This window comes from Helianthus annuus, chromosome 11 (assembly GCF_002127325.2).
Source record: "Helianthus annuus cultivar XRQ/B chromosome 11, HanXRQr2.0-SUNRISE, whole genome shotgun sequence".
Taxonomy (NCBI): Eukaryota; Viridiplantae; Streptophyta; class Magnoliopsida; order Asterales; family Asteraceae; genus Helianthus; species Helianthus annuus.
Genome location: NC_035443.2, coordinates 165351026 through 165373828, shown reverse-complemented (window position 1 = coordinate 165373828; position 22803 = coordinate 165351026). Strand labels below are relative to the sequence as shown.

Here is a 22803-nt window from a genome sequence, read left to right as displayed (position 1 = left end):
ATTCTAAATTAATCATCTATGCACATGTTTGAACCTGAGACCTCTCCTTTAAGAGGCAATGCCTCTATCAAGTGGGCTAGTTCCACATTGGCAAATTGTTTATTTAAAAACCCAAATTATGGGTTAAAAAGAGATTTGTTTTCATGATGATTGATCGTTTGTTTCTACTTGAACTATATATGAATTTCAAAGGTGAGAAGTAAAAAATATGAACAATAAGTAGAATAAATGGTTCTTCATAGTAAATTTGAAACATATACAATAATAATCAAGTTACTATGCGATTTGTGGACACACATCTCATGCCTTAAGTCAAACTAAAGGATGTTTGATGATAATTGATAAGTATATAGACAACTTAAATTTGTAACACATTTAGGCTATGAGTTATGTTTTATTTTCTTCCACTCTTGACTATCATATCAATATCAATATCACTGTCATATAAGCATGAGTTTCCACTTACCTTTTTTTTACCATTGTGCGTAACGATTTAACTATCCACCACTCAAGAAATAATGTTTAAAGTACATAAATAAAAAAACTTAAAAGATGCGAGGTGATGTGTTTGAAACTGATTGGCTAAAACAAAAAAAGAGAGGGTCTTACGTCGGTGAAAGCACTCAAGCCCCACATCCTTCACGCCCACTCATGAAATCACACCCACATCTTTCAAATTTCTTCACAATTTGAAAGGAACGTTGAATTTCTTTACATTTAAAAAGCTAAGAAACTTTGCATTAATAATTAATTTTATTAATTACAAATTGTGTACATTATAGATACTATATTAAATCATAGAAACAAGGCTCATCACACTTGCATTTTCTCATATCATTAATTAACACAAAAAAAAAAAAAAAAAAAAAAAAAAAAAAAAAAACCAATGCTACATTATAGTTGTATGGTCTTCAAATGCCCATAACCAATTATTCTTACATTTCGTAACACGGTCAAAATCACAGACAACAAATTATGAGAACACAAATTACTAAATCGTTTATCTGAACCCAGATCCGGCAGGTTTCACAGGTGTACAATTATCGGAACTGCTGACCTGGCTATCAGAACATCCGGGCCTCATCCAAATCTTTACATGTCCATCCCGGCTAGCCGTGAGGATGGACTCCTGAGAGAAGATTAGACCCGACAAAGGCTCTGAATGGACACGGTGAGCCACCAATGGTGCGAGCTTAGGGACGTCTTTCGTGCTGGGAGCCGGTTGGAGGGTACCTACGGGGACCACACTGTCCCAATGAGATGACTGGGTCCTACTGTATGTGGGGGACCCACCAGGTGGTCGACGAAGTGGCACTACAAGTTCATCCATTGCAAGATCCCAAAGTAAAAGCTGTGTATCCTGCAGGGACGGTCAAGCGGGTCAAAACTTGTCTTTTTTGTACCAGTCAAAATGGGCAGCGTCGAGTTGATCTGTAAACCGCTTTCTGTTCTTTTTTATAATTCTTTTCTATAAATAACGAGTAAAATGCCATTTTCATCCCTGAGGTTTGGCCAGTATTGCGACTTTCGTCCAAAGGTTTGTTTTTTCGCATCTGGATCCAAAAGGTTTGAAATTTGCCATTTTCATCGGCTCGTTAACTCCATCCATATTTCTCCGCTAAATCAGGGGTATTTCCGTCTTTTTTGTTAACTTAAAGAGCAATTTTGTCCTTTTCACTTTATGTAAACTCGTTGGATAGGTGTGAAAAAGACCGAATTGCCCTTTAAGTTAACAAAAAAGACAGAAATATCTCTAACTTAACAGAGAAAAACGGATGGAGTTAACGAGCCGAATGAAAATGGCAAGAATTCAAACCTTTTGGACCATGTGCAGAAGAACAAACCTTTAAGCGAAAGTCGCAAAACTGGCCAAACCAGAGGAACGAAAATGGCATTTTACTCATAAATATTTGATGTGCTAATTATGATACGAGAAGTCAGAAACAATATGATGTTCGAATCTTTGAATAGAACAATTTAGGAGATTGTATGCATTAATTTAAGAACATACCTGACCAACAGAACCAAATCTGTATACTGCATTTTCAGATTCGTCTTCTGAAGTTTGCGGCGACCAAAACGGATCAAACGCAACTCCACTAACCTGCAAGTCATCCAATCCAAATCAATAAAAGAAATCCTTCATATTTAATATCATAATATTTTTTTCATTTGAAAATTTGAAGAGCCTTCGCAATTTAGAAAGAAATGGCTCATTCAAAGAACTGGAACCTTGGTTTAAAAAAGCGGGAAGCGCACAAAAGCGATGAGGTCTAAAACCGATTTTTAAAAAGCGAAGCGCAAAAGCGGTGAGCTTTTCGTACGCAAAGCTCCCATAAGTGTTTAGCATCCAATACCTATGATATAGCTATAATTAAGCTTTATATATGTTTTAAAATGAAAAAAACATAAATGTACAGCATAAAAAGCCTGTTGTACAACACTCAGAAGCATAGAAACACCCCATGTACAAAAAGCGAGCGCCTCAGTTGCGCCTTAGGTCGATTTTCACCCTAAAAAGCGCGCCTCAGCTACGCTTCTTGTACATCGTGCGCCTTATGTCACACAAGGCGATGGGGTTTGCGCCTAGATGCGCTTTGCGCTTAAGCGCGCTTAAGGCGCGCTTTTTTAAACCAAGACTGGAACAAGTAATTTATTTTTGAGTAAAATGCCATTTTCGTCCCTAAGGTTTGGCCAGTTTTGCAACTTTCGTCCAAGGTTTGTTTCTCCGCATCTGGATCCAAAAGGTTTAAAATCTTGCCATTTTCATCTGGCTCGTTAGCTCCATCCATTTGTCTCCATTTAAGTCAGGGGTGTTTTTTTGTCTTTTTTCGTTAACTTAAAGGGCAATTTGTTTTTTTTCTCACTATCTGTACAAGCATTTAGCATAATGTACAAATATTCAAAATATCCGTAACAGAGAAAAAATACGAAAATACGCCTAACTTAATGGAGAAAAAATGGATAGAGTTAACGAGCCGGATGAAGGTGGCAAGATTTCAAACCTTTTAAATTCAGATGCGGAAAAAACCAACCTTACGACGAAAGTCGCAAAATTGGCCAAACCTCAGGGACGAAAATGGCATTTTACTCTTTATTTTTGGTATGGGTTGGGTAGGCTGAATAACTTTTTGTCCAATAAATTATTTCATTTCAATAATAGTATTTCTTGAATAAATATTATTGTTTTATTTTATATTACCAGTTCAACCAGTTAGAAATAAAACATAATCTGAATTGACCAGTTATAAAGTAAACGGGTCAAAAATACTTACCCATGAGTTGTGACCTTCTCCCCAGGCTACTACTTTCCGGTCTTCCATACTCCAAACCTGAACGAGATCATCTTCTCCACCAGTCAAAATGTATTTTCCATCCGAACTGTGTAGAAACAAAAATTAATAATTTATCTTCCACTTCACCAAGAACAAACATCAACATGTTTTGAAGAAATTATGTAAGAGTCATCAGGGATGCTATTACCTCCATGCACAACATAGAAGTGCGCTATAGTAACTTTTGCCACCACATATTAGTTGTTCATTTAAGAGATCAAATACCCGTAAATAACCTAAATAAAAAAAATAATAATATAAAGAACAAGAATTGAATAAAGTGACTTTATATGTTATATTATTAATTTTACATAGCACGTAAAGGAACTTTACCATCTCTGCCAACAGTCGCTAAATATCTTCCGTCAGCTGAAAACGCAATTGCATTAATAGGACCTTGACAGATATGCCATCTAGCAATGGGGTTACTCTGTTTGACGAGATATATGAGTTAAATAATGGTAACCGTGATATTTATTATTTTATATCCACTTGTATTTGTTAACTTCCCTTTACAAAAAGAAAAACAATACGAATGGAATGGACACAAGATAATAGAGTTGGATTTACAATCGTAGGGATGCAAACGAACTGAACGTACAGCGAACCGTTTGGCGGGAGCCGAGAAGTTCGTTTGTGTCCGTTCGTGTAATGAATGAACGAACATCAACAGAGACCGTGCCGTTCATTAATGTTCGTGAACGTATTTGTTTATGTTCAATAGCTCATTAGTGTTTTAAATTTTATTTAGAGTATAATGGCAAAAACGGTCCCTGAGTTTAGTCTACTTTTGCCACTTCAGTCCAAAAATGAAACTTTTTGTATCTGGGTCCCTGAGGACTGAGGTTTCATTTCTGTTGTCATTTTCATCCAATTGCCAAGCAAGGTTAGAATATTCTGTTAATTTCTCCCCTTTTTGTCGTTTTCCTCATTTGATTAAAATATATTATGGCATAAAATGACGATTATACCATTCATTTAAATGAGAAAAATGGGAGAAGTTAACAGAAAATTCTAACCCAGTTTGCCAATCGGATGAAAATGGCAACAAAAATGAAACCTCAGGGACCTAGATACAAAAGGTTCCATTTTTGGACTGAAGTGGCAAAAGTGCCCTGAACTCGGGGACCATTTTGGCATTTTACTCTTTTATTTAAATACTTCAAAATTCTGACAAATAGAATATTTAATAAGTATCAGTGTATTCTGTTCATGAACGCTTGTTTGTGTTCATGAACATTAGTTTGTATTCGTTTGTGTTCATGAACGTTCGTTATAATAGATAGTGTATATACACTATTTATTACGTTACCTAAAATTAACAAACGAACACAAACACGTTCATTTCCTTAACGAACAAACATGGGCAAAAAATTCTCATTCGCTAAGTGTTCGTGAACACATATCTTTCCTTAACAAACAAACACGAACACGTTCATTTCCTTAACGAACGAACACGAACAAAAACTCTCGTTCGGTAAGTGTTCATGAACACATATATTTCCTTAACAAACAAACATGAACAAGTTCTTGTCCATGTCTGTTCGGTTCGTTTCCATCCCTATACAAACGTCATTGTAAATTCAGTTAACGGAATTTCACAAATGAACAAATTAATTCATCCTAAAAATCACCAGTATGACATCATTTCTGATCAGTTAACATAAACCAGTTGACATCATTTCTGATCAGTTAACATAAACCAGTTGACAGTACAGAAACTATATTGTTTACATATCATATTGTAATCAAGAATAGTTGGTTATGTACCTTGCTAGAACGCGCATGTGCAACCGAGAACTGTGTTTGATCCTTGATTACAGGGAACGTAGAATCACCAGGACCATCTTTGCTCTATATATTTGAAAAAAAAAACGACCTATTAAATGAAATTCAGTTAAACAAGCAAGCAGCACCTAGAACGGTATAGAAGGCTTGCCTTCTCGTAAACATACAAGTTTCCGTCAGCATGAGCAGCGACAAAAGCACCATCACGTTCAGGTATCCACGCAACACTAGTGCATCGACTGTTAACAAAAGGCCACTTGATTGATTATTGTGACAATTATTCATGAATGTGGTCAACTACAACGATGTGTTGACCAGTTGGTCAACTATAAAGGTCGGTCATACTTATTAACAGTGGCAAATCCGGGATTTTTCGTGAGTGGGGGCCAAAAACGGGTCGGATCAAAATTTTCTACCCTTTATGACATGTTAGACATGGTATACAGTGTAAAGTACACGGATAGTCCCTGTGATTTACCATAATTTTGGATTTTGTCCCTAACTTTCCAAAAAGACATGAATGGTTGTTGTGGTTTGCACTTTGTAACGCATTTAGACCCCAGCCAACAAATCTAAAGGTTTTAGCATGTCCAAGTTATGGACTATATGCGTACAAAGTGCAAACTACAGGGACCATCCGTGTACTTTTGGAAAAAGCTGGGGACTAAATGCGTTAGAAAGTGCAAACCACAGAGACGATCTGTGTACATTTGGAAATCTAGGGACCAAATCCAAAATTTAGATAAACCTAAGGGACCATCCATGTACTTTACTCGCCTTATACATGTATAATTGAAAATTTACTTCGCATGGAATAAAAATATTACGGTTAAATATTACGGTTAATGCAGTCAAAGTCAAAGTCAAATGTACCTTATATCAAAGAAAGTATGAATTACCAAAAATAAAAATTGTATTTCTCTTGATATCTTACCTGTTGTTAAGGGTTCCATCTTTGTTATAATGATGAGCACCAACTAGTTTCTTTCCAACATCTTGCAACTGCAATCGCAAAGATACCGAGTATACTACAAACAATAAATGCTACAAAATAAGTGAGGAGGCCGATGTGAAATTCCCATTTGGAACATAAAAATTACAGAAAATGTGTTACCGTCTCCTGAATTCAACCCGATTAGCAAATCATGCCCGTCTTTGGCTTTGGAATCAAATGCATGACAAATAGGGTTTGAGTTACCGAAACTAATTGATTTTATTGGGTCCTGGAAGAAATACGTTATGTCGGTTATAACTCGTACAAAAAAAATATCATCAATAGGGCTGCAAACGAACCGAACGAACCGTTCATGAACGCTTACTGAACAAGATTTTATGTCCGTGTTCGTTCGTTAAAGAAATGAACGTGTCCATGTTCGTTTGTTAATTTTAGGCAACGATTGCAAACGAACATTCATGAACACAGATGAACACAAACAAGAGCTCATGAACAGATTATATAATACATTGATACTTAATAATTTATTTGTCGGAATTTTGAAGTATTTAAAGAAAATCTAAAAACTAAAAAACACTAATGAACAATCGAACAGAAACGAACACCTTACCGAACGTTCACGAACATAAATAAACGAACGTGTCCTCTGTTCATGTGCGTTCACTTAACTAAATGAATGAAATTTCTTGCTCGTGTTCGTTCGTTTATTAAACAAACTTCCCGCCGAACGGTTCACGAACTGTCCGCTGAACGTTCGGTTCATTTACAGCCCTAAACTCATCAACCATCAAGTTGCATTCAAAACTTTAAAGCATCATAAGTACCTTTTCTTCCGAATTGAGCTCCGTAATATACAAAGTATCTCCAACATTGAATATCAAATACGTCCCTTTACCATCGGAAGTATTTGAACCGATTGTAGCAGTTCCGCCATTACTCAACGCACCCACATGGGCACTCTTACTTGCTCCGCCATTAGCTTTACTACCAGTACCGTTTCCTCCAACAAATCCAAGCATTCGACTGCCATTTCCGCTGCTTCCTAAGAACTTTGATGTCACGTATTTTACTCCACTACTTGCAACGCTATAGGTTGAGCTAGGCTGCAAGGCAGGCAAATTTGCTGTAGCCTGCACCGGTTGATCCTTGAGGTGTGCTAAAGTTATCTAAATGCTCACAAAAAAACATATTTTCATCACTCAGTTTGTGTTACAGTTTGGCAATTTGCAACAATACTCATGTCAATTTTGTATCAGGCAAGGTACCAAGATTAACATTAGCGATGAAATCATAGCTTATTTCCAGAATATAATTGTTGATCCTTGAGATAAGCTAGGGTTTGTCTTATCAATATCAAATGTTAATACCTAATTCCAATTTCAACTACAATCTGACATCCACATTAATGAATTCTGACATATAACCTAAACACTCACAATAAAAACATCACGGTAAGCTAGGGTTTGTGATAGCCAACCCATAACGGATCCGGTTGGAGCGCCAAGAAGCAAGTCCACAGACCCGCAACCCAGCCCGGTATGCATGACCATTCCATGCACACCCACGTTCCCATGTTTACATCACCAATGTTATTTTCTTTTCTATGTTATTTTTATTTATTTCCATTTCAATGTCAGTTGTTTTTAATTCCCTAAATGTAAAACGTGGGTGGGTTTTGTTTCTTTCTTTCATTTATATGAAAAAGGGACTGTGTTTTTGAGTATAAGAATTTTCTCTCTTTGGTTAAATTTTTCTCAATAGATTTTGAGTTGAATTAATTTTCTTCCATTGCTTTGCTAGTTCAAGATTAGCAAGCTTTAATGGTGTTCTTTGGAATCTAAATTAGGATTGAGTGGAGTAACTGTATCTCAATTTGAGTTTAAAATTTGCTCAACGACTAGTTCGGGTGGTGTTTTCTATATCTCGAATTACCCTTGTGTTTCAGTTTTTTATATTGCTATCCATTGCCTACTTTGATTACTATCAGTTTGTCTTATCAACATCGAAAGCTAATACCTAATTCCAATTTCACACCTACATATATGAACTTAGATAATTGAACTAAACACTTCAAAAAATAATCACTCAATCTTTGTAACAATTTGCAGCAAAACTCATGTTAATTTTGCTCAGGAAAGATGCCAGGATTAGCTTATTTCCAGAACATATATATCGCTGATCCTTGCGGTAAGCTAGGGTTTGTCTTATCGAAGTCAAAAGCCAATACCGAATTCCAACTTCAATCACAATTTCACATCTACATAGATGAATTCCAACAATTAACCGACACACACTCACCAAAAAAATCATCACTCAGATTCAAGGACCGATATTTGAGGTATCGGTTATCGCAGTGGGATATCGGTAATTTTAATACCATGCTAAATTTATATACATATATATAGCTATTTTACACTAACAATTACAAATTAACCTTTTGCAACTTGCAAAACACTAACAATTGTAGCAAGTAGAAACTGACTAAAGACTTAAAACACCAACATTTAACACTAACAACTAACGATTAAGACTTAAAAAACTAATAGCAGCAATAAGAAGGAAGACGAATGGTTGAAATGAGAAGAAAGGTACTGATATCGTTAAAATCGGTGATATATCAGTCAATATCGCAGATATTATCGGTACCAATACTCTGACTGATATTTTGCACCGATATCACAGGACCAGTAACCGATATATGATATATCGGGATATTAACTACATACACACTCACCAAAAAAATCATCAATCCCTTACAACTACAATTTTGCATCAGTTATAACTAAATTAACACTGATCCTAGAGGTAGGTAAGCTAGGGTTTCTGTTACAGTTATAACTGCAATTTCAAATCTATCTACATATACGAATATCACTTAACTAACTCAATTAACCTAATCATACAGAAACTCAAACACCTACACATACAATATGATTAACTGATTACCTGAGTAATAGATTTAGCGAGTGCGTACGGAAGAAGAGACGACGGATGCGTTTTATCGTGCAGAAGCTTGTACCGGCCTTCAGGAGTTTTGAAGAAGTTTTTGAGACCGAGAGATTGAGCGGCGGTGTTGGAGGAAGAAGAAGCGGCGGCGGTGGTGGTGGTAGAGGTGGCGCCGTTACTGATCATGGCGGCGATGACGGAGAATGATCGGAAGATGAAGGTTTGGTCATGGCGATCGGGAAGGTTGTTCCGCCATTGGTGTAGGAGCTCTGTGAAGGTTTTGGACTTTGGAGTTGCAGGTCAATCTGCTGCCAGAGACGATCCCTTGTTTTTCTTTTTATTATTTCTTGTATTTTATTTTATTATATTTCTATGACATTTTCACATTTTTAAAAAAAAAAATAATAATCTAATAGTATAAAAATAGATATGTTCGAGATGATATCGACAACGTGTTTTATATTAATCGAAACTATAAGAATGAATATGTTCGGTTGATGTTGGTTTGGTTCGTCACGAAATTGTTATCGTATCGGGTCTATCGACATTCGCTATAGCTTATGGTACCAAAAAGTACTCTATTGTAAATACAATATGTTTTCAATGAATTTTACACTGCTCATGAAAACCATAAAAATGAATACGGTACCAGAGCTGTTGTTCGCATTGTAATAATTTGGTTAGTCATGGTAACAAAACAACTATATTTGACTTGTTTGAATTAAACTTTTATTGAGTCGTAGATAAAAATAAGCACGTGACAAAGGTTTATTCAAATTTTGTAGAATGTTATATTTTATTTACTAAAATAATGAAAAAAGTAAATGGCATCACTTTAGACTATACGCAGTGGGGGGCTTGAAAATGAGACGTTATGTGACATGTGGATGACACACGTTAGCACAAGTCAAAAAAGTTGCTAATGCAAAAACGGGAAGAGTGGGATGAGGCGTGAAAGAGTTGCGTCATTCGACACATGGCACCCATTTTTTATTATTAATTTATTATTCAAAATTATATAAAATCTATTTGACTTTTAAAAAACATTATTACTAATTAAACAAATAACATTAATAATAAAACATTACATAATTTAAAAGATAAAAACATACATAACTAAAAATACAAAACTAAAAAAACATATGAAATAAGCTAAATAAAGATTACATAATTAAAATAACACGTTAAACCTAAACATAATTAAATAAAAAAATCTAATTATTTGTCACGCCGAAACGTGTCTGAAGTCACGTTTGTAGGTGTGTCTGTAGTTGATGAGAGCGACTTGTATGATGTTGTCTTCCACAAAGTCACCACCCTCATTTTCTACTGCGTTGTGTATCACACCCCAACCGATGACGGAAACATCGAGGCGAGACGTAATAGATTGCTCAAAGACAACATAACACTAAATCTGCAACGACAAACTGAATTAAAAATTTCATTTTATTTCATCAAATTTAAACATTACGTTGTCTCGAAAGTAAAATACAACAAATTTCAAGTAACAAGATTAAACGTAAAAATGCACAAGATAAAATTTGGTGAGTTTCTAAATCCACTATAAGTAGATTTCTTGCTTTATCAAATATTTCCTGCAACATGTATAAAATATCCGTCTTCGCAAATTATGTCGGTGAACATACTAGTTTGTCTACATAGCATAAGTATGAATAAAGTCCCAAATCCACATGTTAATTGTATACTAAATCATATAATCATACTAGCATACAAGGCTATATATCAACCCAAAGTTTCCACGAGCGTAACCTTATCACCGAAGTGAATAAGACCCGTAAAGATTGAATACTTAACAATGACCCAACAATTGGGGTGTCGTGCTACTCCTACAGCGCTATACATGTTAAAGGAGACTTTTTAAAGTTAATGATAGATAGCATGCATAAGATTTGTTCTTATATGTATAAAAAAGTAGCATAACAAGTAAGCATGTTTAAGGATTGAGTGTTTGCATAGGCTTGATTGTATGTGTGATTTGATTGTGATTTTAATACGGATACATGTTACAACCCAAATTGTGTTTAAAGTGTAAAATGGGTCAAGTATAAACTCACGGGTTGTGGTATGTACAAAGCGTGATATGATTTTATTGATATTTTAAGCCCATTTTTCGCATTAGTCAAGTTTTAAATTTATTAAACACGATATTCTACTAACACTAAACACACACTTGGGCAAGTGCACCCATCGTGAGCGTAGTATAGCATTGGTAAAATACCGAGGTCGTCCAAGGACACAAGAGCTTTTAGTACCGGTTTATCCTCAACGTCTAATCAATCTAAAATTTTGAGAAAAGGTTTTAAACATGAAAATTAAAAACTAAAAATGCAGAAATAAAATAAAATAAAAACAGATAGACAAGATGAATCACTTGGATCCGACTCGCCTTCAATGTATCCTTTGATTATTTTCGCACTTTCGGACTTTTTAAGAGATTATCTTAGTTATAGTAGTAAGCCCCTCTATTGAAGGTGATGTTACCCTCAACCCAGTGGTTTAAGTCAGCAAGGATACAATCCCAAAGGGTCGGAATATTGAAAGATAATTAATTAAGTTATTAATGCGAAAAGTGGTAGGCCTTTCTTTTGAAGGTGATGTTACCCTCGGCTAAGTGGTTTGAGTCAGCCGGGGAATCCCAAGTAGCCGGTTTAATGTATTAATAGTAGTTTACATATGAGGGGTTCAAGCCATTCGCACCCCCGCCATCCAATACCAGTGGGTATTGAAGGAGGTCCTAATAAGCTTGAACCAGGTCCTTGCAGGATCTATACACTGAACAAGGCAAGAACCTTACTAAACCATTCCCTTAACCCCCGACCAGGTAGCCAACATATCTCTATATAGACCGTAGAGACATGAATGGTGTAAATCTTTTACTTTATATAGACAGTAAAGTAACGCCAAGACACCACGGACAAATGATAAAGAAAATTCACCTTCAACATAAGAAACTAGTTATTAAATTCATTAATACAAAACCAAATAAAAAGTGCCGAAATATTAAAAATCAAAAGTAATACATAAAAGACTTGTATTCACCAAGTGATGTAAGAGGCTTAGCCAAACATGGCCTTTGATTGGCAAGAACTCTTACGATCAATCTTGGATCCCGAGACTACTACACACTCTAAAGATGGATGATGGTGGTGGGTATTGGTGGTGTAGTGGTGGTGGAATGGTGGCAAAGTGGGAGAGTAGTGGTTTGCCAAGGGATACCTTTGAAATGAACCAAGCACCTCTATTTATAGCCTGCACAGAGCCCTGGCCACGGCCCCGTGTCCAGTGGGCACGCCCCCGTGGCCAGTCTTTTCTCTTCTTTTATTAAATGCAGTTGTCAGCAGAGGGCCCCACACGGCCCCGTGTCCAGCGGGCACGGCCCGTGGGCAGAATCGTATTTGTATTATCAAGATTTTGCAAGATTCTGCGTATCTTAGCATTGACCGTGGTCTGTGTCGAGCTTGGCACGCCCCCGTGGTGGGCGTGGAAGCTTCTATAGCTTTGTCTTTTCTGCAGGCATCTGACCACGCCCCCGTGTCCAGTGGGCACGACCCCGTGGTCTATAACAACTGTCCTAAATTATTTCCGACACTCCTAAAATAATTATAACATCCTTATACGTCCTAAAATACACCCCGTATATGTAAAAATGGCCCTAAATACCTTTAATTTTGTAAAAATTAAATAAAATCAATATTTTATTGCGCTCGCGGGCCGCGAAGACCATGTCTTCGGCTTACGTGGGGCGCGAGAGATGGTACACCAGGCGAGCCCCTGAGCTGCCACGTGGTAGGCTCGTGTCAATACTATAACCGGCGAATCAGCAACCCTAGCCCCTACACCCCTAACTCGCGGGCCGCGAAGACCCTTATGGTCTCTTTCGCGGGGCGTGAGGAACTCAATTTCAGGCCCTATAAATTGGAACGATCGGCAGTTCATTTCTGTCGTTCAAAATTCGTGATTCTCTCTCAAATACTGTAGTGTAGACATAATATTCGGGCATAATACCCCCTAAATAGCGACGCTCTGCCTCGTTGTAAGTATTTTAACCCCCGGTTACGTATTAGATACGCTGCCCGATTGATCTAGCGCTCCGTAAACGGTTGTTGAGGCTCTGCCCGACGTAGTCGTTGGAGTTCTGTCTCGGGGAGGGTATAACTAATGTAAAATTTGGGTTATTATACTAACGCGTGTGCATTGTTTAATTAATAGATAATAACCAGGAAATCACAAAGGAACGCCCTAAAGTAGCAATGTGAATAATCTCCTTTTTTTTGAACCATTGGGTGTCAGCCCAATGGCCACCAGCCCGCATTCTAACCCGGAGGTGGCGGGTTCGAGTCTTGCTCGTTCCCAATGCCCCTACAGTAGCGGATTTACCCCCAGACTCAGGCTTGCTGGGTGGCGGTCTGCGAGGTGGGATCACCTCGGTGGTTGGGAGGACCGTGGAATATCCCCCCCCCCCCCCAATAATCTCCTTTTTGTGAAACCTTTTTGTAAGCTGTTTTTACAAAACCTCAAATGTTTTAAATTATATTTCACAGTAATTGAGTATTTGTAAATTCTACAATTATCGTCGGTATGTTGGGGTTTTGTATACAAAATTTGTTACTACACTGTGACTAGTAACATGACCACAAGCCGGGTTGACAGTACCGTGGGTGGTAGTTAAAGTAGAAAAATAAACAAATGTAATTGCGAGATCGCCCTCAATACTGTAAACTGATAAAACCTGTCTTGATTAAATTGGGATTCACTCACCAGTATTTCCTACTGACAAAATGTTTTTAAACGCGTTTCAGGTAACAAAATGTGAAAGTCAAATAGAAGCCAGCTGGACAGCACTGAAGGCTTGGAAAAGTGGCTATAAAAGTTACTTAAATAAAGAAGATGTTTTATTTCAATAAAATAGGGTTTATCCCTATAAACCTGTTTGTAATGAAAACTTGGGTTTTATCCCAATATATTCATTATTATAAAATGTGGTGTTTTACTCTGATAAAATATTTCCTAACTACGGTCCTGATGTTGTCACACCCCCAAAATCCACACGCGGGGTAACACCGCTAGGAGGCGTGACTGACCAGGATCAAGCCACCAATCATATTGAACAATAAATGTAGTACATGTAATTCAACCAAACCAATATGAAAGGTGTTCAAAACATAAGTATAATATTAATGTTTAGCGGAAGCATAAAAGTAAACCCATCATAAGTATAAGTATGAAATGTCATAATGTTTAACAAAACATTCACGATCCTTGTCCACAACGACAGCGCCTCCCTGTGCAAGCTCCATGTACCTAACGACCTGCAAGGCATGTAACAAAGAGTCAACAACTAGTTGAGCGAGTTCACAGTGGGTTATTTGGTATTAATGTTCATTTTGTAAACTGTTTGTTTGTTTAGTAACCCATGTATCGTTTATAATTACATCGCGGCCCTCCGGGCATGTTTGCGAAGATTAGTGGGAATTTCCCTATATTGTAGATTAGTTATATTTGTATCGCGGCCCTCCAGGCATGTGTGCGAAGTTTAGTTTCAGTATCGCGGCCATTCCAGGCATGTGTGCGAAGTTCAGTATTAGTATCGCGGCCATTCCAGGCATGTGTACGAAGAGTAGTGGGGGCTTCCCCATGTATGACTAGTCTAGCAGTATCTATAAGTGACCTTTCCCAACCGGGGTTAGTAATCCATAATTCCCAATAACAACGTAAGTACAGATAATCATCCAATCCCAATCCCATTCCCTACCCTGGGAATCCCATGCCTTGGTAAGAGTGTGAACTCACCTTGGTTTGCTCGGTATGCTAAAGTATATGCTCACAGTTAATCAATCAAGTCCTAAAGTGCACGTATACATAATCAGTTTGTATTCACGAAGTTTGCATATAAGTACAATCACAATGGACAATGCATCAATAATCACCGAGTAGCACATTGCACGTGTTCATAATCATACAAGTCATGCACAACATTTAACGGCAGTTAACTAACCAGGTTAACTCATAATTAAACTAAGTTACTGTGCTGATTTTCCCTTTCGACGAAACATAATTGTTTCGTCGTGTAACCCTTTGACGAAACACCCCTCGTTTCGTCATGACCCCTTCGGCGAATCGTCCACTGTTTCGTCGTATATATTCCTGGCGAAACACCCCCCCCCCCCCCGTTTCGCCGTGAGTTCCGTTTCGTGAACATGGCAGTTACGTCGCACAACATATCAGTTACAAAGATAAACACAGAAACCCTAATCATTGCTACAGCCGTCATCAACATCATCGATCATCATCACTAGTAGATCATAATCATCATCATGGCTCATAATTTCTAGCATGCACCCTACTTCATCGATGACAGTTTCAACATCATCACATATTCATAACATCGACCCTTTAAACATACATAACAGTTGATGACACACCAAATAAACATCAATCGGGAACACATAAGTTCTGAATAGTGAGTCATGCATTAATACAATCACAACATTCGATCCGGTTCCCAGTTTAACTACGAACTATCGAACCCTAATTTCATGAATCTAAACCCAAGCATTAATCATAGCAAAACATTCATCAAACAACTTTTAATCAATATAACAAGCAATCAAAGAATTACGCAGTCGGTTTAACAATCGTATAACTAACCAAGATACCAAAGACGATGGTTTGATTGCTAGAGGGAGCCAGGGAGAACACAAAGCTGCCATCACACAAAGGGAGAGCTCTAGGGTTTCGGTTTTTGTTAAAAGTGTGAAATAGAGAACCGATTTCGTTAATATACATGAATTACCGTACTGGGCCCGAACTGGGCTTTGGCGAAACTGGGCTCGGCGAAACATTCTATTTCGTCGAGGTAAGGAGTGACGAAACAAACTCCTTTTCGTCGGTAAAGGTTATGGCGAAACACATCTTGTTTCGTCGGGCCATTTTATAGTTTAAATAGTTAGATCTTTCAACAAGTTCCATATTATATTCCAAGCACATAAACATGTAATAATCACACTACGTTTTGTCATAACACAGCGTATATAGTTACAAAGCAAACAAGTCAATTAAGTAAACAACCAAACAGCCAACGTGCAATAATGCGAAAGTGAAATCTTGGAAACTCGAGTTGTCACAATTTTCGCTACCAAATAATGATAAACACCGATACCACCATCTCTAAGTAGGCCGCGGCCGCCCGCCTCCCGAGGCAGGGGTCGGGGGTTGCGACAGAAGGTGGTATCAGAGCTACAGCCACTGATTTCAGCCACTGAAGTGTTCTGCTGACACCAAAATTTTATTCATTATGTTAGGAAGTAATCATCGTGATTATGTGCATATCTGTATATTATTGTTTTGTTTTATTTGACAATTTGTTAGTTTACAGTATAAGTGATCAAGGACCATCAGACGCTTATCGTCAATTGTCCAGCTCTCCTAGGGACGAAGGAACTTCTTCCCAGCCTACCCCCTCGGGGTATTTGGCTGACACCAATGAAGGGATTTTCGTATTCAAAGCACAATCTGAAGAGCCATTCTCTCCCAAGAAGAGAGGATGGTTCAGCAGAGGAGCTCACGAGCGTATAAAACGTATGAGAAAGTTACAGCAGCAGCGAGTTTTAGCAGTCGCGAATAGAGAAATGAATGCTCAAACTCAGGACATAATCAATAGAAGACTAGCCAATTTCCACATACTCGCTACCACAGCCGCAGACCCGAACCTAGAACAACTCATAGCACCACATCCACTACCCTTATTCCCAACACAACCTATGGAAATTGAACGCAACCCAGGAAACCAAATTCCGCCACCTGCTTTCGACCCAGCTGAAATCCCTAGGGTACTAGCACCCCATCCCCCAGACTATGACCCATAGTTTGATGACCATAGGAGCTACCCAGAACTCCACCCACAAGACGAACCCATGCAAAACCTAGTAGCACCCTACCCAGACCTTGACCCTCTAGACCCATACTAGGATAATGACCAATACATCAGGGAGATTCTAGAGAACTCGTACCCTTATAAAGAACCAATGCCATAATACCCTGACCCGATACCAGCACCTGCACTACCCATGAGCACTGAGAATGTGCAAGAACTCCGCACCTTTGGTGAGGAGATATTAGAAGGAAGTGAAAGAATGAGACAGATAGAGGAGAGACTCGTCTGGAAATATGACGAGCGCAACATGCAATATTGGATGAACCCCTATCAGTAATAGTAATAATAATAATAATAATAATGATAATAAAATATATATATATATATATATATGTGTGTGTGTGTAAGTCTAAAAAAATATATATATAATATAATAATCATTTAAAATAGATAATCCTATAGCTACTGATGCATACTAATATTGTATTTTCAAATTCCAGTTGTGGTTGTAATAGATATTGATACATATATATATATATATATATATAATAGAGTAAAGGTCGCAATGTACGTTGATTTTGGATCAATGTGTTGTTGTGTGATTATTCGCATTAAATATTGTTTCGTGATATTAATACTTAGTAGATGTTTATAATCCAGAGGGACAACGAAGTGAATCAAGAAAACCAGAATAACGATAATAACGGAAACCAATTAGATAACAGTGTCGTCCAACACATAGTGGCACAAGGGATTATAGACGCAATGCCATATATTATCAAAACGGTTAAGGAAGCGGAAAATAATAAAAGTAATAGTGGAAGTAAACGACCACCTACTGAACCTAGTCACAGCGTAAACAATGGACCAATACTTCAAGTGCCCATTCCAAAAAGAAGAAGAACCATGTCTTATGGTTGTTCTTACAAAGAATTCTGGTCTTGTAAACCAATAGAATTCCCGGGGAATGAAGGAGCCATTGCAGCTCTACGCTGGATAGAAAAGACTGAGGCAGTCTTGAAAATAAGTGTCACACCCCGACCACGTAAAACATTAAATCGTGGCGGAAACGTCGGGGAGTGTTGTAACAGAATTATTGTTTCACAACCATGGTAATTAAAGTTATGTTTTATTTATTAACAAACGAGGGTTACATTATCTTAAATGAAGGAAACAAAAGTACATAGCATGATCTAACTAGTCTAGCTTCATTTTAAGTCACTAAGGCACAGGTCCCCTAAGTGTGTCTCGATCATCCTATGCAACAGCTCCTGAAAACACATGTGAAAATAGGTACGTCAGCATAAAAATGCCTGTGAGATACATAGGTTTTGTGAAAATAGGATTCATGACTTGAGTTTAAAGAAATGTTTAATAAAAATTAGTCATGAATCTTGTTAAGTTTTTTCTTTTATAAATCATACGAAAATGTGATAAGAAATCAGATTATATAAAAGAAAGATGTATGGTTAATTAAATAACCAAGTAAAATGAGTTGTATAAAATAAACTGTTTTGTAAAACAATGTCTTGTAAAAAATATGTTATTTATGTAAAATGTAATACGTTTAAATTGAAATGATTTAAATAACGCTACGATATGTAATATCATAAAAGCACTTATATATAGGAAGTACCAGCGGCGTATCCACCATGCTTTTATCATACTACATACGCCTCCTTACTTAAATCACTTACCCAAACAAACCACTAATGTAAATTGTTCATGTTTAAACTGATTGCTAAATGTTTATGTGTAAATAATTGTCTATTATCAAAATGTAAATTATGTATGTGTAAACCAATGTCAAGATGTATATGTCAAATGTAAATCATGTAATGTGTAAACAAATATCATGTATGGCAAGTGAAATATATCAACTAAACAAAAAATGCACAAAACAAAGTGTTGAAGTAAAACACATTTTAAATCAAAGTTATGTTTTGTGTAATAAATGCATGCTCTACTGATACAAACATTTATGCGGTATTGTAAAAATGCATACATTCAAGCCTTGAGACTGTGGCGACAAACCCTTAAACAAATTAAAGGTTTATCTGAGTTATTTGTATCGAATTCGGTCATTCCATCCATCCAAACATACCTAGGATTTCAGGAACGGGAGTTGTCAATTCCTATGGTACCACTACCTACTAACGAACGGCGTAGCTAATGTTAATGAATGTATTTTTGTCCCATTTAAACAAACCAAATGTCATACCAAAATGTAAGCATGTGATGTAAAACAAATGTACTAAGTATGCAACAAATGGACATACATAGCATGTGATGTAAAACAATGTACTAAGTATGCACTAAATGGACATACATATCATAAAATGTAATGTAAAACGATGTACTAGGTATGCACTAAATGGACATACATAGCAGAAAATGTAATGTAAAACGATGTACTAGGTATGCGCTAAATGGACATACATAGCAAAAACATAATGAAATTATGTACTATAAGTGTACTAATGAGCATAACAAGCATATGATATGAAAACATGGAAAGCACGAAAGTAACAAGTAGGCACATGTGTTTCACCCAAAATGTTTGAAAAACAGTAAAAAGAGGGGACTATGTACTCAGTTGAGATTGCTCAATAGTCTTTAGATAACCACCAAGCAAAGCAAGAAAGATCACGGAATCAAACGACACCTAATATAGGTAGCTACGTTAATAAACGGACCTAAATCGAAGGATCGGGTAAAATGTGGTTTCGTAAACCAAATGAGTATAGGAACTCATGTAATATGGTTTAACAAAGCCTACATTCTAAAATGAAACCTATCCTAAGTGCTTACGACCCATTACGACTCGTTTAGGTAGCTTATGCTACTTTAACGCGTCGTTCGCGTAAAATGCGTTCGGACCGCCTAACTAGTCCTACGACAAGTAATATATGCCTTAACATGTCTAATAATGTTGCCTAATCAGTTTAGATGTCAAAATTTAGGTTACATATGCTTAAAATGAATTTATGCGTGAAAAGGGCATTTTGATAATTTTCCTAAGGCATATAAACTACCTATCATACAACTAACTAAACGTAGTGAGCATAAGGTATAACCTCGGAAGGTTATTACCTATACAACTATGGTCACCTAATGTGTTTGGTCGGATCCTAAAGATCGACCAAACGGGTCGGGTTCGAAAGTCTAAGCGGTTGTTTAGACCCCTTACCTTAAGACCCTATATAAGCACTAAACCTAAAGTGACGAGTTAAACATGTTAAAACATGTTTAACGAAGTTTGAAAACAGGTTTGATATCAAAACAAACATTTTGATACCCAAGAATAGTTTGGTTGCAAAATACGCATAAACGCGCATTTTGACCGAAACTATAACTCGCCACTATGCCTAAATAACGTGGTAATCAGTAGGTATAGTCACAAGGGACTATAACCATCGTGATTACGCTCACGTTACGAAGTTCAAACGAACTTCGTGTTGACCATAAACTGGTCAAAGCTGAAAGTCAAACAACGTTTGACTTTCACGCTTAAAACGCATCAAAGAACCAAAGAATACTTACAACGGGTCCAAGAATGGAGGTTTTGATCTGAAAATTCTCAGGTATGAAGGTTTTATCCTTCAACTTAGAGAAAAATCTGATCAAAGTGTGAGTTGGGAGCAAATGGGGTTGGGTTTATATAGATTTCGTAGAACCGTAAGGATCGTTTCTTGAAACCCAAGCTTCAATCTGAGCCTTACACTTGCACCCACTGATTTAAATACCATGGGCACCTCCAAAAGAGCCCATAGGATCATAAAAACCATTTGCACAAGAGGGAAATAGCTGGAACAAGCTGGAAACCATTTCTACTGAAGTGGGGATGCTTTATGGACCGTATAAGGTCCCTTATGGTCTGTATGGTCCTTGCAGACCAGCAAGTTTCGCAAAATGTCAGTTTTGGTCCCTGTGTCTGTATTGACGTGTATTGACGTGTTTTGGCATACCAATCACTAAAATAAAATATTTTAATGATTACAAAAATTTTTGGATGTCCGGATGTATTCAGAACGTAAGTTATGCGCGAAATGCAAACTTATGGACTTTTTGACGCGTTTAGTCCTTGAATGACCAAAAAGTTTATTTTAGCACACCGAACTCCTCAAAGCCTATTTCTAAGCTATGTAAAGGATATTTATGGGATTCTTAACTTATGATCATATTCCGGAATGTCCGTTACAGTACGAATTGGCATACTTTCTCAGTTTGTCGAATTTAGTCCCTGTAAGCGAATAAACTTGATTTTGCCATACCAAAGCCTTAAAAAGTTATTTCTAAGTTATGTAAAGGTTATTTAAGGTATGTTAAGCATAAATTGATGTTCCGGGGTGTTTGTCGCATTAAACTGATTACGTTTATGCACCAGTTTGCGTATAACTCTCCAGAAAGCGATATAGAGTTTGAAATTGAACGAAAATCAAAACATGCAAAATGTCAAACATAAACAAACAAACATTGGGATCAAATAACATTGTTTTATTGATAACTAAACTGTTTACAATGATTACAAGCACAGGTGTCACAGTCTGTCACACCCCGATTTCCACGTGTCACCGGTGGGCCCGGCGTGGGGTATGGTGACGTAGTTGGCATCATCATAGACAAACAACACAATATAATAATGCACAGCAGAAGCAGAAATAGATTCATTTCAACTTTAAATAAAATGTAATATTAAATATCACGAGTAGTTGAAACGGATCCACAGGCGGATCAAATAAAATAAGATAATTGTTCAACAGTTTTATTGTCGTCCGAGCTTGCGAGACTATTGTGGACGCTCTAGGAAACAGCCAGCCTAGTACGTGTAGTACCTGCACTTAACCTTTTTGGGAAAATACGTCAGTTTACACTGGTAAATACAAATTAACTGACTCATTTTGAAAATGATTGAAAATCGATTTAAATGCACATGGCATAAAAATATTTTTATAACTTGGGCTAATTATGCAATATAATCTTGTGAACGAATTACATGTTACTCGTGTGTTCAGTAGCCCGGGATCTTGTCCGGGTTAAAGATTAATAGACACACCACATTAAAGAGTTATACACGACGGGTGTACGCCTACACCCCGTGCTCTGGTCGTGGCCATCTCGTAAGATAATGCCAAGGATATCCGGGACATGGTCATTAACCCCCCAAAGGCTTAAAGTAAAACAAGACTGTTTAAACGAGCCGATCAAAATTATTCAATTGAACACCCAAGGGTGCAAGATTTTGTACGCTCGATCAAGCGGTATTCTATATACCGTAACCCAAGCCCGTATAGGGAAAATAAGTTAAAAGTATTTACCTGAGTAAGTATGAATCACAATTGGCAAGTGAGGGTAGCTTTTACTGGGCTTCCTATTCTGGAACAAAGGTTTATAATAACCTATTAGATTCCTAACGGGTCTTTTATTTAAGCCTAAGCTTAGACCGGTTAGTTTAAGGACGATACGGTTCAAGCGCACGATTAAGCGAAGACCGGAAAGAATGTGATTTAGACCCGACAAGTTTGAATACTTGTATAATATGGGTATACTAAATACACTCTGGATTTTGAGACAAAAATGATAACGTTTGACCCGTTTCGGTCCATTTATGCAAACTAGTTACATAAACCAAACCGAGCGCTAAAAGAGCGTTACGGGTAGCCAAAAGCGTCATATGTAAGTTCCCTGAGATAATATGCTTTAAATATGATATAATATCAGCAAGTTATGTTCCATTATGCCCCGAATGAATTTAAACTCAATTTATGTCTTATAAGGGCATTTTGGTCATTTAAAATGTTATAAAAGAGTTAAATTGGAAATCTGTGTTACAGGTCTGATTTATACAGTAAACATACTTATTTTGACATATTATAACAGTAGGG

The 22803-nt window shown here is 37.1% G+C and overlaps 1 protein-coding gene across 1 annotated transcript; it reads right to left on the bottom strand.

The window, feature by feature from the left end:
- Nucleotides 1–870: 870 nt before the first annotated feature.
- On the bottom strand, nucleotides 871–9357 carry LOC110884792 (probable catabolite repression protein creC). The gene is made up of 11 exons (XM_022132510.2): nucleotides 9025–9357; nucleotides 6903–7244; nucleotides 6238–6346; nucleotides 6058–6151; nucleotides 5275–5362; nucleotides 5106–5189; nucleotides 3669–3765; nucleotides 3484–3571; nucleotides 3276–3381; nucleotides 2012–2104; nucleotides 871–1360 (listed from the first exon to the last, which is right to left on the bottom strand). The coding sequence occupies exons 1-11, from the start codon at nucleotides 9208–9210 to the stop codon at nucleotides 1001–1003; spliced, it is 1647 nt and encodes a 548-aa protein (XP_021988202.1). The 5' UTR covers nucleotides 9211–9357; the 3' UTR covers nucleotides 871–1000.
- Between the last annotated feature and the right edge of the window lie 13446 nt (nucleotides 9358–22803).